Source organism: Corvus kubaryi, unplaced genomic scaffold (genome assembly GCF_017639235.1).
Source record: "Corvus kubaryi isolate FWS band 111438036 unplaced genomic scaffold, C.kubaryi_AGA036_p1.0 138, whole genome shotgun sequence".
Lineage (NCBI taxonomy): Eukaryota > Metazoa > Chordata > Aves > Passeriformes > Corvidae > Corvus > Corvus kubaryi.
This window is the reverse complement of record NW_024580672.1, coordinates 5,849,757-5,866,371: the sequence shown is the minus strand read 5'-3', so window position 1 is coordinate 5,866,371 and position 16,615 is coordinate 5,849,757. Positions and strand designations below refer to the sequence as shown.

Below are 16,615 nucleotides of genomic sequence, written 5' to 3'. Positions count from 1 at the left end.
GTCTCTGGGGATTTAATCCTGCAGGCAACAATCATCAGATGGAAAAGATCATCTTCTGGTGAAGTTATTGGTGTAATACCTATGCTACCAATTAGAAAAAAGAAAATTGCTGTTTTCTTACCATTTTTCTCTGCCTGGAGTTGATTGCAGTCCTTCATGTTAACTCCATAGGATAGGCAAGATCAGAGCAGTGCTACTAAACCTTAGATGCCCCAAAAAGCTGGCATAATGAAAGGGAAAAGCAGCATGTGTAGGAGGGAGAGCAGCCATCATCCTCCTTAGGATTGTCTGACTGTGCCAGAGCTACATTAGGACTTGTTTGTCTCTGGGGATGCTTGAATGAGGAAATCTCTTGAAGCTGGAAGAACGGGACATTTGCTGGCTGCAGAGGCAGCTGCCTAGAGTCTTCAGTCTTGCACTGTCTCTACGTTGTGCTTTTTGAGTTATGCAGGCTTGAGCTTGTTTGGAGGTGTAGTGGAAGACTTTAAAGTATCGTATTGAAGCAGCAAAGATTCTTCTGTTTGCAACTAAGTCACTCTCTGATGAGGTAAGGCAGTATACATTGGAGTTGGCACACCTACCTCTCCTATGGCATGTAGTAAGATCAAGTCACTTGTGATAGCAAAGATCTCATTTTTACCTTTAAACCGCATAAAAAGCTCTTAAGCCAGACATAATTGATTGTTGAGTAGTTCTTATTTCCTTTGGTTGCTTCATGTGCTTATCCTGGTGCACAAAGGACTTGTTTCAGTCCCATCCCAAGCTGTGGAGGACGGGCCCTGTTAGGGATTTGACTACTTGACCATCAGGTCTTACAGTGAAATATTTGTGCTTGAGAATATAAATAACTCCCTTTCATCCTGCCTTGCTGTTAACATCCAGCTGTTGTTTGTAATCATATTGAATTGCACTTGAAGAGAAGAAAGGATGACTGACCTCTGGTGTTTCCTAATTATAACAGTGCCTGGTAGCATCATTATGATTGTTTATTAATGCAACAAATAGAAACCCTTTTAAAGCAAGGACTTATACTTAGCATAAATATCTGCTGCTGGCAATGCTTGACATGACAGGTCTGAGCTCCACAGCTATCTGTGTTGCAATTTACCAAATATGAAGCAGTTTCTTGATTATTTTTGACTGTGAGGTATAGTATTTTGTTATTTTTCCTATTTGGGATGTTTGCTAAAAGTTGTTTAGATTTTGAGGAAAAATGAGCTGCACAGGCTTGGGAAAATGTTTCCTTTTTCTACAGTGCAGATTACAGCAGCAGAAATATATTGATAATGTTGGCTGGTTTTCTTGGATTATAACTGTTATGTTCAGGCGTTTGGCTTAACTACATTTTCTCCACTCCCCATTTTCCCCCTGAACTTCTGTATAGTCCCTCTTTGTCTCTTTGGGCCCACAAATGTATTGCTTTTCACATCAATTTTACTTTGTCTCCTGTGCTCCCAAGAGCTTCTGTGTCACCAGCAACTTTGGTAAAGACATCAGTACAATGTGCCCAATCTCTCACTTGTAATCCATTTTGCAGCTGCCTCTCTTTAAATTTAGTAAGCCTTGCTCCAGAGGTGAATGTCGCTGGTGGGGAGCTGGTGGGGAAGAGCACAACCTCTTATTAGGTGGGATTTAGCTACCCTGTCCAATATCCTTCCTGATTTTGTTTTTTGAGTCTGTGCATCCCTTTTCAACTTGCCCTTGAAAGGACAGTTTTGTGGGTGTGGGAAGTGTCAGGAGGGAAACAGGTTGTTCCTTCCTGATTTGCCAAAAGCTTTCAGAACAAAAGCTGCTTTTTGAAGTCACCTTCTATAATTTTAAGGCAACTAGAGGGAATTGCTGATCTCCACATATCTTGTTTTTTGCACAATATCCCATATTTAAAGCAAACAAAGAGCATTTGGTAAACACATTATTTGCTTCCCTCCCCACCCCCCCAGATTTCCTTGCCAATGGTTTGAATGAATTTAGCACTCATGAATTACAAGTATTAGTGAGAGCAAAATTTTTTTGCCTTAGGGTCTCACTGCACCCCTCTGCTTCTTTTCCTGCCTCACATAGTCCCTGCCTAAGATCATTAGGATGGAGCTGGACCTGTAGGAACTTCTCCAGCTTCTCTCTCCATGCTATCTCAGCCCACTGCCACTCTGTGTGCTGGTTTTGCACAGTGTGTGGGAAGGGGATGAGTGGCTAAACAACATTGTTGTGGTTGGAAATCAAACTGCTGGCAAAAATAGGTGTCCGCACACATGTTCTATCACCTACATTAACTACATTTGCAAAGTTTGTATCGACTGACTTTTAAACCACTGCTGTTTCCACTAAACCACTGTTTCCTCTAAGTAAGAACATCTCCCTCCTGCAGCCAGACTTCAGATAAGATATAGAACCTGATGCATGTCAGCTGAGAGGAGTTGCTGTCTGAACAAAAGTATCAGCTTTGTTCCTTTGATAACACTGATTTCTGTGTGCGTATTTAAAAGTGCTTTCTGACTTCCCTCACTTATAACTTGACTACATGGTCTACCATGACACCTCTCGTAATCTTCAACTCCTGTAAGCAGTATTTTTTTTTATTGTTTTCAAAACATAATCTGTTGGTATTTTGCCTTTGTATCTTTCTTTGTTCTGGTTATATTGCAGCCAGTGTTATGATTTGTTTACAACCAGGTATAATTGCTTGGAATGTTTCAAAGCAAATTTTTATTCTGTCTCATACATACCTATGTTATTTGAACCAGGTTTTATTTGTTTGTATTTTGTCTGATATTTTTCTGCCAGCTTCGGCTTCTTTCAGGAAAAAAGAAATATTCCCAAAAACCAATTCTCCTTCCTTCAGTCCAAGAGAAAAATTCTTTATGAAACACAAGGCAAAGCTAATGGGTAATGATTATTTGACAGAAAACATGTACAGTTAAGGGGAAGAAAAAGCCATGGCAGCTTGTCATTTGCAGTCTATTTATGCATGTAACTAAATCTGATTTATTTGGGGCTTGAGCCAAGGAAGTAAACCGTAAGATTCCCACAGACCTAGGATTATTATTCGTGTGTTCAGTGATTAAGAATTTCCTTACTTTTGTCTGGGTTTGCAGGCCAAATTCACTGTTCTAAACTGTGAATTTGCATGAGGTGTAGTAGGATTGAATCTTCTAATCTCAAATGGAGAAATGAATTGACTCCTGTGAGCTATTAATGGCTCAAGAGTTATATATCCCTGCTTCTGCCTATCATTTGCACCTTGTTAAGAGTGTTGCAGCATGGCTGGGATTGTGTGCCCTGCTTTGCTCCCTGTGTTGTGCTGCAGAATACCAGGATGCTCAGAGTGGGTCTTCTTGTCCTGATGCTGCTCAGAGCATCCCTGGAGCTTTACAGGGAGATCTGAAGTGGTTGAATGCAGTGAGCATCGCTTCTGAATTTCACTTTGTGCCCTATTGTTGGTGAGGGACTTAGCAAGAACTATAGTATAGCACCAGGTGGACAGGATTTGTGAATGAAATGGACGACTGTAGGATCAAAGGGCAGTGTTTTGTTTGAGGCATGATTTCAGAGAAATCTGTAATATTGCTGCAGACTTTATTCGTAGGACAAAAGCTAACTATGACATTAATGGGTTTGGTCATGAAACTTTTGGATTCATGTACTTTGGGTCATATGCTCGAATGCTGGCCTAGGATTAAAGCCCAGTTTGCAGTCACTTCTCTGCATCTTCCCCTCCCCATTCCAGCCCTTGTCTTGTCCATTAATGTTACAAGTACTCTGAAACAAGGGCTGTCTCAGAATGGCTCTCTGCCCGTGTTTCTAATTGTCTCTGGAGCAGATGATAGAAACTAGTCCTTTCTTGCCTGCGTGCATTACCCAGTCAAGGTCCCTTCCATACTTGCTATATGCATTGTTTGGGAGAGGAGGACTCTTGTCATTTTGAATGCTCTGGTAGCTCAGAAGGAAGCAGAGGGGTGGATGAACACTCGGGCATGTCTGAAACCACAACAGACTAGATGCCCCAGGGTTTGCTTTTATTGCAGAGCCATTATTAGCCATGTGCAAGAATTCTGTTGTCTACAATGTGGCTGTGACCACAAAGAGCCCTCCAAATAACAATAGTGGCACATTTGTGAGCAATGGGCCATGTACAGGGCCACTGTTAGCTCAAGGGGGTAGAGACTTACGGGGACCTACAAACTTAGGAGGTCTTATACTCTCCTGACACCATATTCAGACTAAACCCAGCATCAGTAATAATGTTTCTTTTACTTGCTCCAGGATGTCTGGAATTGCTGCCTTCAGCTAATCTGCAATTGAGGAAGATGGGCATGGGGGCTATGTGTATGTGGAACAGGACAAGGGGCAGCTCTGTGCTTTCAAGGGGTTTCACTCGGTCAGTTTCAGCAGGGATGAAAGGCTTTGGGTCCTGCTGCCTTCTCTGTGTACATACGGTAATAAAAATATTTACTGTTTGGGTAGTGTTGGGGTTTTAACTTTCACTGCAAAGCTGCATGGCTGCTGTACATTGTACTGGGTTGATCCATGTGGGCTCCTGACAGTGAATTCAGTGGTAGCCGTGATTCATGTGTGCTCTAGGACAGACACAACTGGCCCTCCTGCTATTTGCCTGCTGAACTGACTGGGCTGAAAGTGGCACCCCTTATGCCAGGGTTGTGCTGCTTCGTTTCTCTGGGCTCCAGCTCCCATTGCTGCTGGGAGCACGTAAGGAGAGAAAGTTTCCAATTTATCTTGCCCTTTGTCTTCACAAACATCAGTGAAATACTTCAGACTGGATAGGCACAATTCTAACATGCTCATGGTTTTTATGCTGACGCAGAGCTCTGCTAAACCAGAAGGAATCACTCCAAAATTGGCAGGAGTGGAATCATGCCTTGGAATCACATCACTTCCTTCCACCCCCAGAAATACTCACTGACCTCCTCTTTTCCCCCTCCTATCAAGCAGTAGCAATGTAAAATTAAGGAAAAGAGCAGCAGCAGGAGCTGCAGCAGCAGCTGCTCCTCCGAGCCCAGTCCTGATGAGGCTGGGAGGACATTCTTTCCTGTGTTGTGGTTTGCTGACTTTTCTCTTTGTCTTGTGTGTAATGGGAACACAGCTCATGGAGCAGGGAGCACGCTCAAGGCAAATGGCTTCTATGGGGTTTTTTTTAGCTTCACTTGAGCTGAATTCTGGTCCCAATAGCATAAGTATAAACCTGGAGAAATTTTGCTACTTCTCTGGTCCCACTCCAGGTTTACCCCAGTGAAAGCAGCAGCAGAAACATGCTCTGAGATGCTTTCTGGAACATTCCAGCTGCCCACAGCAACTGTGTATTTTCCTTCACTGTGAGAATTATGGCACCTCTGAGGGCTGAAGCTTCACCATCCCACTTGACTCCAAAAGGTACACAAACTGCTTGTCAGCTGTGGGTCACCATCCACAGAGGTCTTGTGATGCCTCACTACTTTGCAGAGAACATTAGGCTGGCTGGGCTTCTTCAGCAGGGAAAGTGCAAGGAGGAAGGCCAGGGCCTGGCAGGGTAGTGGCAGCCTTTAATTGATGTGAGGGGCTGAACCAGGTAGGTGATGGCTGAAAGCAGGAAGTCTCCGAGGCGTGAGCCTGAAAGATGGATCTGACTGCAACACAGGCTTTCTTTTTTTGCAGACAGCCACGGTGCTGGCTCGGTGGACCTACTGGTACAAACCTCCACAACAGGATACATAAGTGACATAGACCCTGTCTGTGTCACTTCCCCACAGCTAGTCCCAGATGTTGATGGGGGTGGACCAGTGTGTGTCCCACCCCACCGCTTTTTCTGCACAGTGATGATCTTTGAGGTGCTACATTTTTTTCTCCTAGTATGATCCAGCCACGAAGGGCAACAAGTTAGTTTATGCTGACAGAAGCAGTGATTTTGCAGTGTGAAAGGTAAGATTCCAAAGGCAGTGGAATGGCTCAGGATTTTCAATAGTGCAGGGCAGTTCTGTTTGTCAGTGGTGGAACTTGTATTTGACGACATAGTGTATCATATAGCAAATATTTTAGTGTTGTAATTTTTGGTTTAGTCTGCCATCAAAGCTGCCATTGCTGGAGGTATGAGGTCAGGCCTCTGGGGCAACAGAAACTATCAGGCCAAACCCAAGAAGCCTCCAAAGCATATATCCACACACAGACACAAAATGGCCAAAAATGTCCTTCACAAATAGCTTTACAAATAGGGATATTTAGAGGGAAGCTTGGGTGGGAGGGAGGGGAAATCAGGCTCTTCTATAAGCCAGGCCATTCCCACTGGCATTCATGAGGAGTTTGACATGACTGGCATTGATGGCATTTTGGCACCATTTGCAGTGGGAGAAGACACCTGGACTTGGAGGAGTATGGTGGGGAAAGTGATTCAATGCTGATCACTTCACTGGTACTCCCTCTATGGGATTTTGAAACCAACATTTTCTTGCTAGTATTTTTGTCTGGCCTTGACTTTTCCCTGTTGATAGACTGGGACACTTTTGACACTTCCCAGCTGGTAAGCAACATGTGGGTGCAGAATTCCTCTTGGGGTGAAGAACACCCACTGCTGTGCTGAAGTAACTCTGCTCTGCAGGGCTCAGTGATGTAGACCTGGGCACTCTGAGAGCACAGTACACTTCCTGTGAGGACTAATCCATGACAGAGACCTCCCTCGTTTTTTGGGGGTGGGTGCCTATTGATTTATTACAGTCAATTCTCAGTCTTGCTGGCTGTACCCTTTCCAAGAAAAAAAAAAAAGGGAGAAAAAAGAAGTAATTCTGGCAGTCCTAAGAAGGTACTGGAAATGCTGGTTTGTTGCAGTTCAAAAGAAAATTTGCTGCTACTTTCTGTTTTTTGGATTACATCAGTGCCTCTGCAGCTGGCCACAGAAATTTGATACCTCATCTAAAATAGGTCAGTCTTTTCCAAGTAAGAGACTATGGCTATGCTGTGTGGGCAACTGACTTCACTGAAAATTTCAGGAGTTGAATTTAAGTCAGATGGCAAGCTCAGAACGAAATGGAAAGTGTTAGCTTCAGGGGGGTAAAGAATTTTTTTAGAAGTTGGGAGCTGTAGATGCATCTTGGATAGATTCAAGGAAAATCTTTGACTTCATCATGTTTTGAGATTTAGCCTGGGACTTTCATAAAAATCCTGGAGAACTATAGGTGTTGATAGGGTTAATTTGGTAATAGTGCCAGCACCTTTCATTGGTGCTGTTCACAAATTATAAGCACGTTGTTGCATAGCACATATAAACTGGGGACTACAGAGCTGTGGTTTGAGCAGTCCCTAGTGTTTTGTTGCCCTCCCTTACTGCCTGAAAATTTCTTCATTCTTTTATAACCAGTTTGTTCTGTGAATGAATCACTAGTTCTCCAGAAGAGCAGCATGAAAGCACAGGGTTACACAAGATGATTTATTTTAGCTTATTTACTTCAGGAGATTCCTTTGGTCCTTGTCCCTTTATCTTTGCTCTTCTCCACTCCACCAGCACTGCTGCAGGGCAGGCAGTGCCGTCCTGCATTGCACATGTGGGCTTCTGTGTCTGACATACAAGGGCAGGAGTGACTGGCATAATATCACTTGGAAATCCCTTAGTAGAACTGAGGATTGTAGTATGTAATTATTTTCTCATGTTTACACAGAAAAATGCCTAACAGCAGTAAGAGGAATCCTACTGCTTTATAGTTAAGTTTCAGAACTTTGTTTTTAGTTCTGCATCTAAGCCCCTGTGATTTTGTGTGCCATTGTTTCATTTATCCTGCTGTCTTTTTATCTGCCTGAGACACCTGATAGATGAGTTCAGCAAGCAAGGAAAGCAAATGGGTCATTCTTTCACAAACACCACAGTCCTAGGGAGGGCTTTAAAAACCATTGACTTTCATGCTTTGTAGCCTTTTTAATGTATTGAAAGTGTATGGTATAGATAAATCTATAATTTACTGTAGGGTTGCTGTATGCAAGGCTCTGTTTGAGGTCTCAGTCCCATCGGAGTCCCCTGCTAAGACTTGGCAGAAAAAAGCCAGGGAGTGCCACTAATGTAGTTTTGTATCACAGAAGTGGAGCAGGAGTGTGTAAGTGTTCTGCATGTAACTAAGTTGTCCAAGTTTTCGCAAGAAATCCATAATGGAGCCAGGGTTTGACTGCCCAGAACATTCATCCAGCAAATTATCCAAGAGTACTGCCTTTCCCTTCAGAATTATTTCAAAAGCTTTCTCTTTTGAAACAAGCAGTAATTCATGGAAACATTCTCCCACACATTCTGGGAGAATAGAAGATCAGTCAAGACTTCCTGTGTGGCTGCAAGGGCATAGCTGTGCTCTAGGAAAGTAAATATTCTGATAGCAGATAATTTAATGAAGTCCAGTGAAATTAATTAAACTAGAAGAAAGTATTTATATTTAATACTATAAAAGGAACCAAAGCTAATGGTTTACTGAGCTTGTTTCAAAATTTTATGGTAAACCGTTTCAGACCTCTTACTACTTATCTGAGTCAGTGGGTTTTGTCTTCATGGTTCTTTTTACGGCTTTCAACACAACTCTGTGTAATTTGTGTCCCTAACCACCTTTGGAGTAGGCCAGGCTTAAAATTTAAAGTGGAACAAGGAATTTCACTGCAAAGGAAGATTAATCAATTACGTTTTGTATGCAGATCTGGAAGTGTCAAAAATCATTGGACTGAGATTTACTCCTTTGTGGAAAGCCTAGCTGAGAAGTTCATAAGGTAAAGTTCTTTTGAGATGATACTTCAATTTCCTGTATATAATTTTTTTTTGTTGTTCAGTGCTTATTAGAAAATGAATTTCTGCTGAAGTAACGTGTGATGTGGATCTGGCCTGTTCTTCTCTTTCAGTCCAATGTTGCGGATGTCTTTCATTGTTTTTTCTTCACGAGGCACTACGATCATGAAACTAACAGAGAACAGGCAAGTACCTCCCACAGCATTCCTCCAGAAATACCCTCTGTCCCTTCTCTCAAACAGCGAGTGGCCCCACACCCAGAATTTGGAGATCTGTCTTGGTCCTTGGTGTGGCGCCAACTGAAATCCTCTCCTCCATTCCCAGCTGGAGGAGGGCTTAGAAGGTGTTTGGGTGTCCCATTTCAATTTTCTTTTCAGCTTTGTAAGAGAAAGGTAGCACTGGGCTGTCTGTTCTTTACTGTGGTATTGCACAGTGGGAGAAACTGCATTTCCAGCTGAGGATTCAGGTACATACTTGTTATCCCCAGCTCCCCAGATAAGGGTAATTTTTGTGTAAGAGATCTCAGACCCTGAGCTGGTGAGCAAAGGAGTGTCTGAGAGTCCCTCAGTGCCCTTGGAAGGGACTCAAAGCCCTGACCTTTACACCAGCAGCTGCTTGTCCCCGGTGCAGGAGCAGGACCTCACCAGGCTGTGGCACCCCTCTCCTGGGCTGCCTGCAAATGGTACCCATGTAGGGATGGTTTGTAAAGCCAAGTGACAGGCTTTGTAAAAGAAAAAGCTGGAGCAAAATTTTTGTTGCCAACTTCACAACCAAATTCTCTTTCTTTAAAAAAACCCCAAACCGCCACTGAAAAAAGCCCCAACACAAAAAAATCCCACCCCCCAGAAAGTATTATTTTTAAAATTTATTTTGCCTTACACATACAAATCCCCGTCATTGGGGTGTTTCTAAGTATTTTTTTTTCATTTCAGCTTAAAGCCTTCACTTTCACTGCTGCTGCTGTCTGTGTGAGAGGGCCTCAATAGTACAGGGCACCCTATAAAATAATGGGAACTTTGGAGCAGAAAGAACAACTACTCCCTCAACTTTGTACTCCAGGGTCTCATCCAAATCCAAAAATCCTGCAGGGCTCTTGCATTTCTGCTGGCTCCCTTGAGTTTTGTTTCTGGTCTCCATGTATGTTGGTGACAGAGCTCAGACTTGCTTACATTTCCCTGGGTGAATCTCCTCTTTGCAAGGTGGAAAGTAGACAGGAACCCTCCGTCAATATGCTGAACATGGTATTAGAGTGCTTCCTGTCCTGAACTCCTGTTCCCTGTATGGATCACTCTGTGCCTTTTCAGCTCATTTATACCTCAGAATGGTAAAAATGGGACTTTTGCCCTATGGACATCCCCAACCCCAGTTCCTGATTTTTACCTTCATCCCATATAGCCTCCTGTATTCTCTGTAATTGTGATTGTGTCATCTAAAATACCCAGTTGCAAAATGGAGTTTAGAAAGGTTCTCACTATTCTCTTAAAAAAAGGCTGCCCCATGGCATCTGGAGCTGATGTTTGAACTGCCTGTGTCTTATCTGTTGAATATTTGTGCCTTGTGTTCCACTAATATAATGAAAACTTCATCAAGAATCAGGGTCTTTTGGTGATCAGTGGTCAATTAAATTATTAATGTCCCTGAACAATTCTCTTGGTTGATAGGTGTTTGGAGAGTAAGAAGCTGTGCAACAGGGGTCATGACATGCATGTGCCTCTCTTTCCAGGGAGTAGTCTATGCCCCAGGAAGGTTGATCAGTCCCTGTTCTAGGATAGGAAATTCTCATCATTCCCATCCTGTTCTCTTATCTTTTGGCCTCTGTCTTTAAAATGGAAAAATCCTAATCCAGACTGTTGTGATGACTGATTCAATATGGAGTTTTAATTTGTCCCGTTTTTGTGACAGGGTCATAAGCTTTACAACTCTGTTGTGTTCTGCAGTTTGTCAAAGTTTAATATCTGGCATTGGCTTTAATTCAATCTTATCCTGAGAGTATATGAGAATGAAGGAGCAGGGACAGAATTGCATCTTTAAAATATGTTACCCTAATGCTGTACCCTATGTCTGGTTTTGTGCTCCCCTGTGTGTTTGGCTTAGAAATTGTGGGGTTTGAAAAAAATCTTGGTTCAACCAGTGTTTCAACTGATGCCTGTGCACTCTGTGCAGTTGATTGACAGGGTGCATAATCTAGCTGTGGTACAGGAATATCTCAACAACAACAACAACAACAAAAAAATCTTCTAATAAAATGTTTTCCTGGGATTTCTTTGTTTATTTCTGGTTTTTTTTCAATCCAAAGGGAAGCCATAAGACGAGGGCTCAACATTCTTAAGGAAGAACTCCCTGGAGGAGACACCTTCATGCATGAAGGATTTAAAAGGGTACACATCATGGCACCTACTTTCTTTGTTTTACACATATAAACTTTGTTTACTTCCTGCTGGTATACTTCAGAGCTAACCATGTTCTACACTTCGTTGCAGGCAAATGAGCAAATTTACCATGAAACCTATGGAGGTATGTGTTGTATATCATTCATAGTGGATATCTGCATGGAAAAGACAGGGATTATAGTTCTTTTTATGACCTGCAGTAAACCCGCTGCAAGATGTATTGGAGAAGGAGTGGTGTTATGCAACACTGCATTCCATTTTGATACAGCCCTACTTTTATATGTGCGATTCATGGTTTATTGAGATCAGAGAAGACCAGTATGATCCCAGATCTGACCATTGCAGAATGCAGACCAAACCATTGCAGCCGGAGCTGCCCATCTTGCACCCAGGAGACAGGAATACCCGCGCTCTCCTTCTGTCCCGATGCACTCACCCCATCTGCTTTGTGGTCCCACATCCTTGTTCTCATTAGTGTAGGTGTGAAGGAGGACTTTGCATTGGTGTGAATGATGTGTGTTCAGATTCTGAGTTGCTAAAATGTGCGTTTTCACTAAATTTTTAGAAGAAAGTGTATTTGTGGTTTTTTTTCTGTGCCGAAAGAAGACCTAGTTAGTTAACAAGACTTGCCTAGTTCATACCCTGGTGTGAGGTTGCTCTCATTTGTGAGCTGATTGTCTCTTTGGAAGATGGAGAAACAAGTCAGTGGATTTTTATTAAAATAGGCTGTGTGAGTAGGAGCAGCAGCTCTGCACAGTGTTGCAGCATTTCTGCCAGTAAAATCAGGAGTCCTGAAGTGTCCGACTGAAAACAATTTTACTTCATAGTATATAGCTGCGAGCTAATCAAGTATTCTGTAAATTGAATTAGGAAAGAAAAAGAGTAGATGAGATCTGGATTTAGAAGCTAAGCTACCAAGGAAGAAACAAGTGTTGAAAAGAAAACAAAATAAGATCTCCAGGTTTTTTCAGCATTTTTCAAGGGTGCTGGGCAGAAAAAAAAAGGGAATCCAAGCTATTTTTTCCCCCAAGTTGCAGGTCATTTTTTTAGGATTTATGTCTGTGTCTGACATGACATGGGAAGGACTGCATGGCATAAGAAAACTGTCAGAACTAATCAGTCTTTAATTTCAGCCAGTATGGGGGAAGACACTTGAAACTGTAGCAGATTATTTTGAAAAAATAACAAATACATGCCTGAAAGTAACATGTATGTGTATTATTTACTTGGCTTAAGAACTATGGACTCAAAATGGTTGGTTGAACCATAGTTTGCATGTTAATTTGGTCTAATTTTGTTAACAGGTTGCATTTTTCTAGGTAGCAATGTATTCTATATTCCATTACATATATAAATCTCTGCAGTCTATACAACCTTTTCACTTAAGTTCAGATGGGATATGAAATGTTGTATCACAAGACATGATGTCTTTCTAATGAACCTGATCTTAAGATTTTCACATGCTCAGAATTCCTATGAATTTTACTGGAAGTTCTTGTTGCTTGAGAACTGTAGGACTGACCTCCCTATAGAAGCCCATTTCATGCCATATTCAGTGGGGTTGCTCTTTCAAAGCCTGCTGGAGGGGAAGGTAGGATGGCAGGAAAGCTCCTTTTGCAGAGCTATCTCTTACCACAACCTCTGGCCAATGTTTATCTAGAGACAAACTTGTCAAGAGAAGAGGGGAAACCTCTCCTTCTCTGCAAACCCATTTCGTCTCTTCTCCATGTGAAAGGTCTGGCTGTAGTCTTGGTAGGTGATGTATTTAATGCAGAACAGAAAGGTCGGTGTGTGGGCCTCGTTAGAGCAGCACTCCCCTTCCAGTGACGCTTGTGACATGGTGTGCAGGTTTTGGCTCATTGCATGCCTTGCATCTGGCCTTCAGCTGGTGTATCACCAACTCCATACAAAGCAGGCTGAGAGTCTGGCCTTATGGGTTTGTATTTATTTGTTGGCAGAAAGGATTGCCTCACTCCAAACATTTTTTTCCATTGCTGAATCTTGTGTCATGTGTATGCAATCTGTTGTTAACTGCCCTCCGTGTAGGAGTTCGGACCGCGAGTGTGATTATTGCCCTGACGGATGGAGAGCTGCAAGATGCTCAGTTTTATTATGCTGAACAAGAAGTAAGTCACTTCTGTGTTTGTCCAAACTAATTTATGTCAAACCTGTACACATTTACTGCTGGCTCCACTGATTATATAGCTTTGCACTTAATGGCAGTTCTTGGTTTTTTTAGGCCAACAGAGCCAGAAGCTTTGGAGCTATTGTTTATTGTGTTGGAGTGAAAGATTTCAATGAAACTCAGGTAACTTGCTTTCTTTCTCTTGTTGTGTTTTTCTGTTATGCTACTGCACAAGTAAGGGCATCAGATGAAGGCATTTATTTAATTACTTGAGGCATAAATCATTTTGTGTCAGTGTGATGTCTTTTAACAAGTATGAAAGGGCCTGGTTTTGTTCACTGTAATTTTGTTTTCCTCATGATTTATGATTGTCTTTCTTTGCAGCTGTCAACGATTGCTGACAGCATCGATCATGTTTTTCCAGTTAAGGGAGGCTTTTATGCCCTAAGAGGAACCATTGATTCAGTAAGTTGGATATTCTGAAATGCAGTAAAGGGTGCCCTTTCCTGCATTAATAAAACATAGATGAAAATGGTTACCAAAAAATTCACTTATCTAAATCTTTTAGATTCTGAAGAAGTCTTGCATTGAGATCCTAGCAGCTGAACCATCCAGTGTTTGTGCAGGAGGTAAGTTTCCACAAGAACAGTGTGTTAAGGCAAATGAATCACACTGATGAAATGTCAGTAACTACCTAATGTGGTATTGGAGACGAAGCCTGTGGTTGTGTTAGAGCATCCTCTCAGGCCATGGCTAAAGCCCTGCATGTTCCTTCTCAGCTTGAGAAAAACATTCTGACAATAAACATGCAGCTGCTGTGACTGAGTACCAGCTTGGAGAGTTGACAGAAGTAACAGCGAATTGGGGACACCACTTTTTAAAAAATCTGAGAGAGAGAGAAGAAAAGTAATGTAAAGCCAGACTGACAGAGATGTTTTGGGGTCTAAAGGCAATATCTCACAAATTTCTGGAAAGACTGCATTCCTGGGATCTGCTAAGACTTGTCAGCAGTTAGAACAAGATTTTGCAAAACACTTACAGAAATGTAAGGTTTATTAAACCAAATATGATTTGCTGCATAGGCCAAGATACCTCTTGTGTTTTCTGAAATGCTAATGTTTTACTTGTCTGAAAGAACCATTTTTCTTTATGGTAAACATGAAGGATACCCAGAGGAGTTGTTGATAATTTCATGCCTTTCGTATCTAGTATATTTAACTTGGATTTGTTCTGGTTTATGTTAGCAATTCTCATGCTGTGTTTGTATCTACTGTAGAAGCCATTGCAGCAGAGTAAGAGTGACACCATAAGTTTGCTGCAAGGTACAGTTTTCAGCATGGTTATTTAGCTCTAGTGTTAGTGTCTTGTGTTCATTCCCTTGTACACTGTAAAAGGGAGCACATAAAAAATGGCAATGATGCATGAAAGCTGACCTTGAAAACAGATAAAATATGAAACTCATGAAAAATTTAGTATCACAGAAGAGAAATTGTTCACTCCTCATTTTCACATGTCAATCACTATATGATCTTACCCTGAATGTTTCAATTTAACATGAAACATCCTTGTGTCTCTTGAATTATTCCTAAGTATATTATTGTGGACTACATGTAAAATCTCATCTGTAGAAAATTTAAAGGAATGATTTTACTTTTAAAAATATTGTGGAGTTGAATTTAAAAAAACAGTTTTAAAGCTTTGACATTTAAAGCTTTTTGTCTCATAATGATATTTTCCTATTTTTGCCTAATTATTGTATACCTAACAATTTTTTGTGCAAAGCTTATTGCAAGATATCCTGTTAAACAAAAATTCATTTAGCTACATGAAAATGTGAGCATTCCAATAGGAAGGATTTCAGTAGTATTCTTTCAATTCTTTGGAACAATGTTAAGAATATTGGAAAGTTGAATTTGAAATAATTTTTTCAAATAGAATGTTGAAAATATCTTTATGGAGTATTTAAGAAAAAAATTCTGAAGAAAAAAATTTCTTTCAATAAAATTAATATATTTCAGCAAAAAGAGTAGAATTTCTTTTTTTTTTTTTCCCAAAGGATAATGAGTTCAAGCCACTTCAATTTTTGCTAAGCTTGCTAGGTAACAACTTTATGACAAATGTGATTAAAATTACACAAGTACTCTTTAAAAATAGTTTGCCCTTACAAAAAGACCCCAAAAAATATTGTTGCCTTACTTGGATTTGTAGAAGTTTTTCATTGCCTTTGTGGGAAGCAAAATGAATATAAACTGGGCAGAATCAATTTCTGTGTGTTGCTGCTGATTCAGCAAGGTAGTGCTTTCACTTTAAGTGAAAGTGCTTTAAGTGAATGCTTTCCCACTAAATTCTGAGGTTTGCTCTGTCCCTGTTGTTCTGTTGACCAAGCAAGGGCTGGCACATGGTGAAGCTTTGCTGCCCAATCTCCACGTGCTTGAAGGTTTGTTTGTAGCAGCAGAGAGCTTGAAAATGGGAGGAAGCCAGAGCTGCAGCTCCACATGGTGTGCACTGTTTGTATACTGTTGTATTTAAAGTATTAAGGTCTTAAGCACTAAGAATCAGGCCTGTAATAGCATTTATTATTATCCTGTAAGCCACGGCTGAAATTACCTCCTGCAAGAGGTTTTATAGGATGAGGTTACAAATATTTACATTTGTGCTTAGATTTATTATCCTTTATTATCCCTCTTAATTCAACTTAGCTGGAGGTTCATCTGTATAGCTGTGTGCACCACTGTCTCCTGGAAGGAATCCCCTGGGATTAAACTTTTTTCATGGTAGTGTGAATCCAGATCTTGAGTTCAGTTCACTGGAGAGTTAGCGTTACTCTATATGTAATGTGGCTTATTTTTTTAATGTGCTTAATTTGGACTTTACTTCATAGGCTTCACTATTTTTTTGCATTAACATCAGAATTTTTATGCATTTTCAATACAGGTAATTACTGATATAATTTACTGATAATGATTATTGTGTTAAGATACATAGCCACTGAAACCTACATCAAAACATATGTATACACTTGCATGGTGGATGTACCCACTGGCTGAAAATTAGAAGGTAACATTTTCTAGAAATTCACCATTCCTTGCCTTTTTGGGCTAGGAATGTTTGTTTGCCTGGTTGGTTTTTCAAATACATAATAGAAATTTGCATTTCAAAATGATGATTGAAAAATAATAGACCTCTGAAAAGAGTGTAGTATATTATCACATTCTCCAGCAAAGATATTTATCTGTTTACAGCCCTGAAATGTGTGTCTGTCCACACTTTTGTATGAAACTTACCTGAGTGAGGTGATAATTGGTTTAGCCTTTATTTAGCATTGCTGATAATTTTTGCAATTTGGTTTGAAATCATACGGGGTTT

At 41.0% G+C, this 16,615-nt stretch overlaps 1 protein-coding gene across 1 annotated transcript in view; it reads left to right on the top strand.

Moving 5' to 3' along the window:
* Positions 1-16,615, top strand: part of ANTXRL (ANTXR like) — a 56,961-nt gene that overhangs the window by 3,245 nt on the left and 37,101 nt on the right. Inside the window, exons 2-9 of the mRNA XM_042018823.1 lie at positions 8,647-8,718; positions 8,848-8,919; positions 11,031-11,112; positions 11,215-11,248; positions 13,171-13,250; positions 13,364-13,432; positions 13,634-13,714; positions 13,818-13,878. Of these exons, the coding sequence (XP_041874757.1) occupies positions 8,647-8,718; positions 8,848-8,919; positions 11,031-11,112; positions 11,215-11,248; positions 13,171-13,250; positions 13,364-13,432; positions 13,634-13,714; positions 13,818-13,878 (551 nt within the window). The remainder of the gene's footprint in view (positions 1-8,646; positions 8,719-8,847; positions 8,920-11,030; positions 11,113-11,214; positions 11,249-13,170; positions 13,251-13,363; positions 13,433-13,633; positions 13,715-13,817; positions 13,879-16,615) is intronic.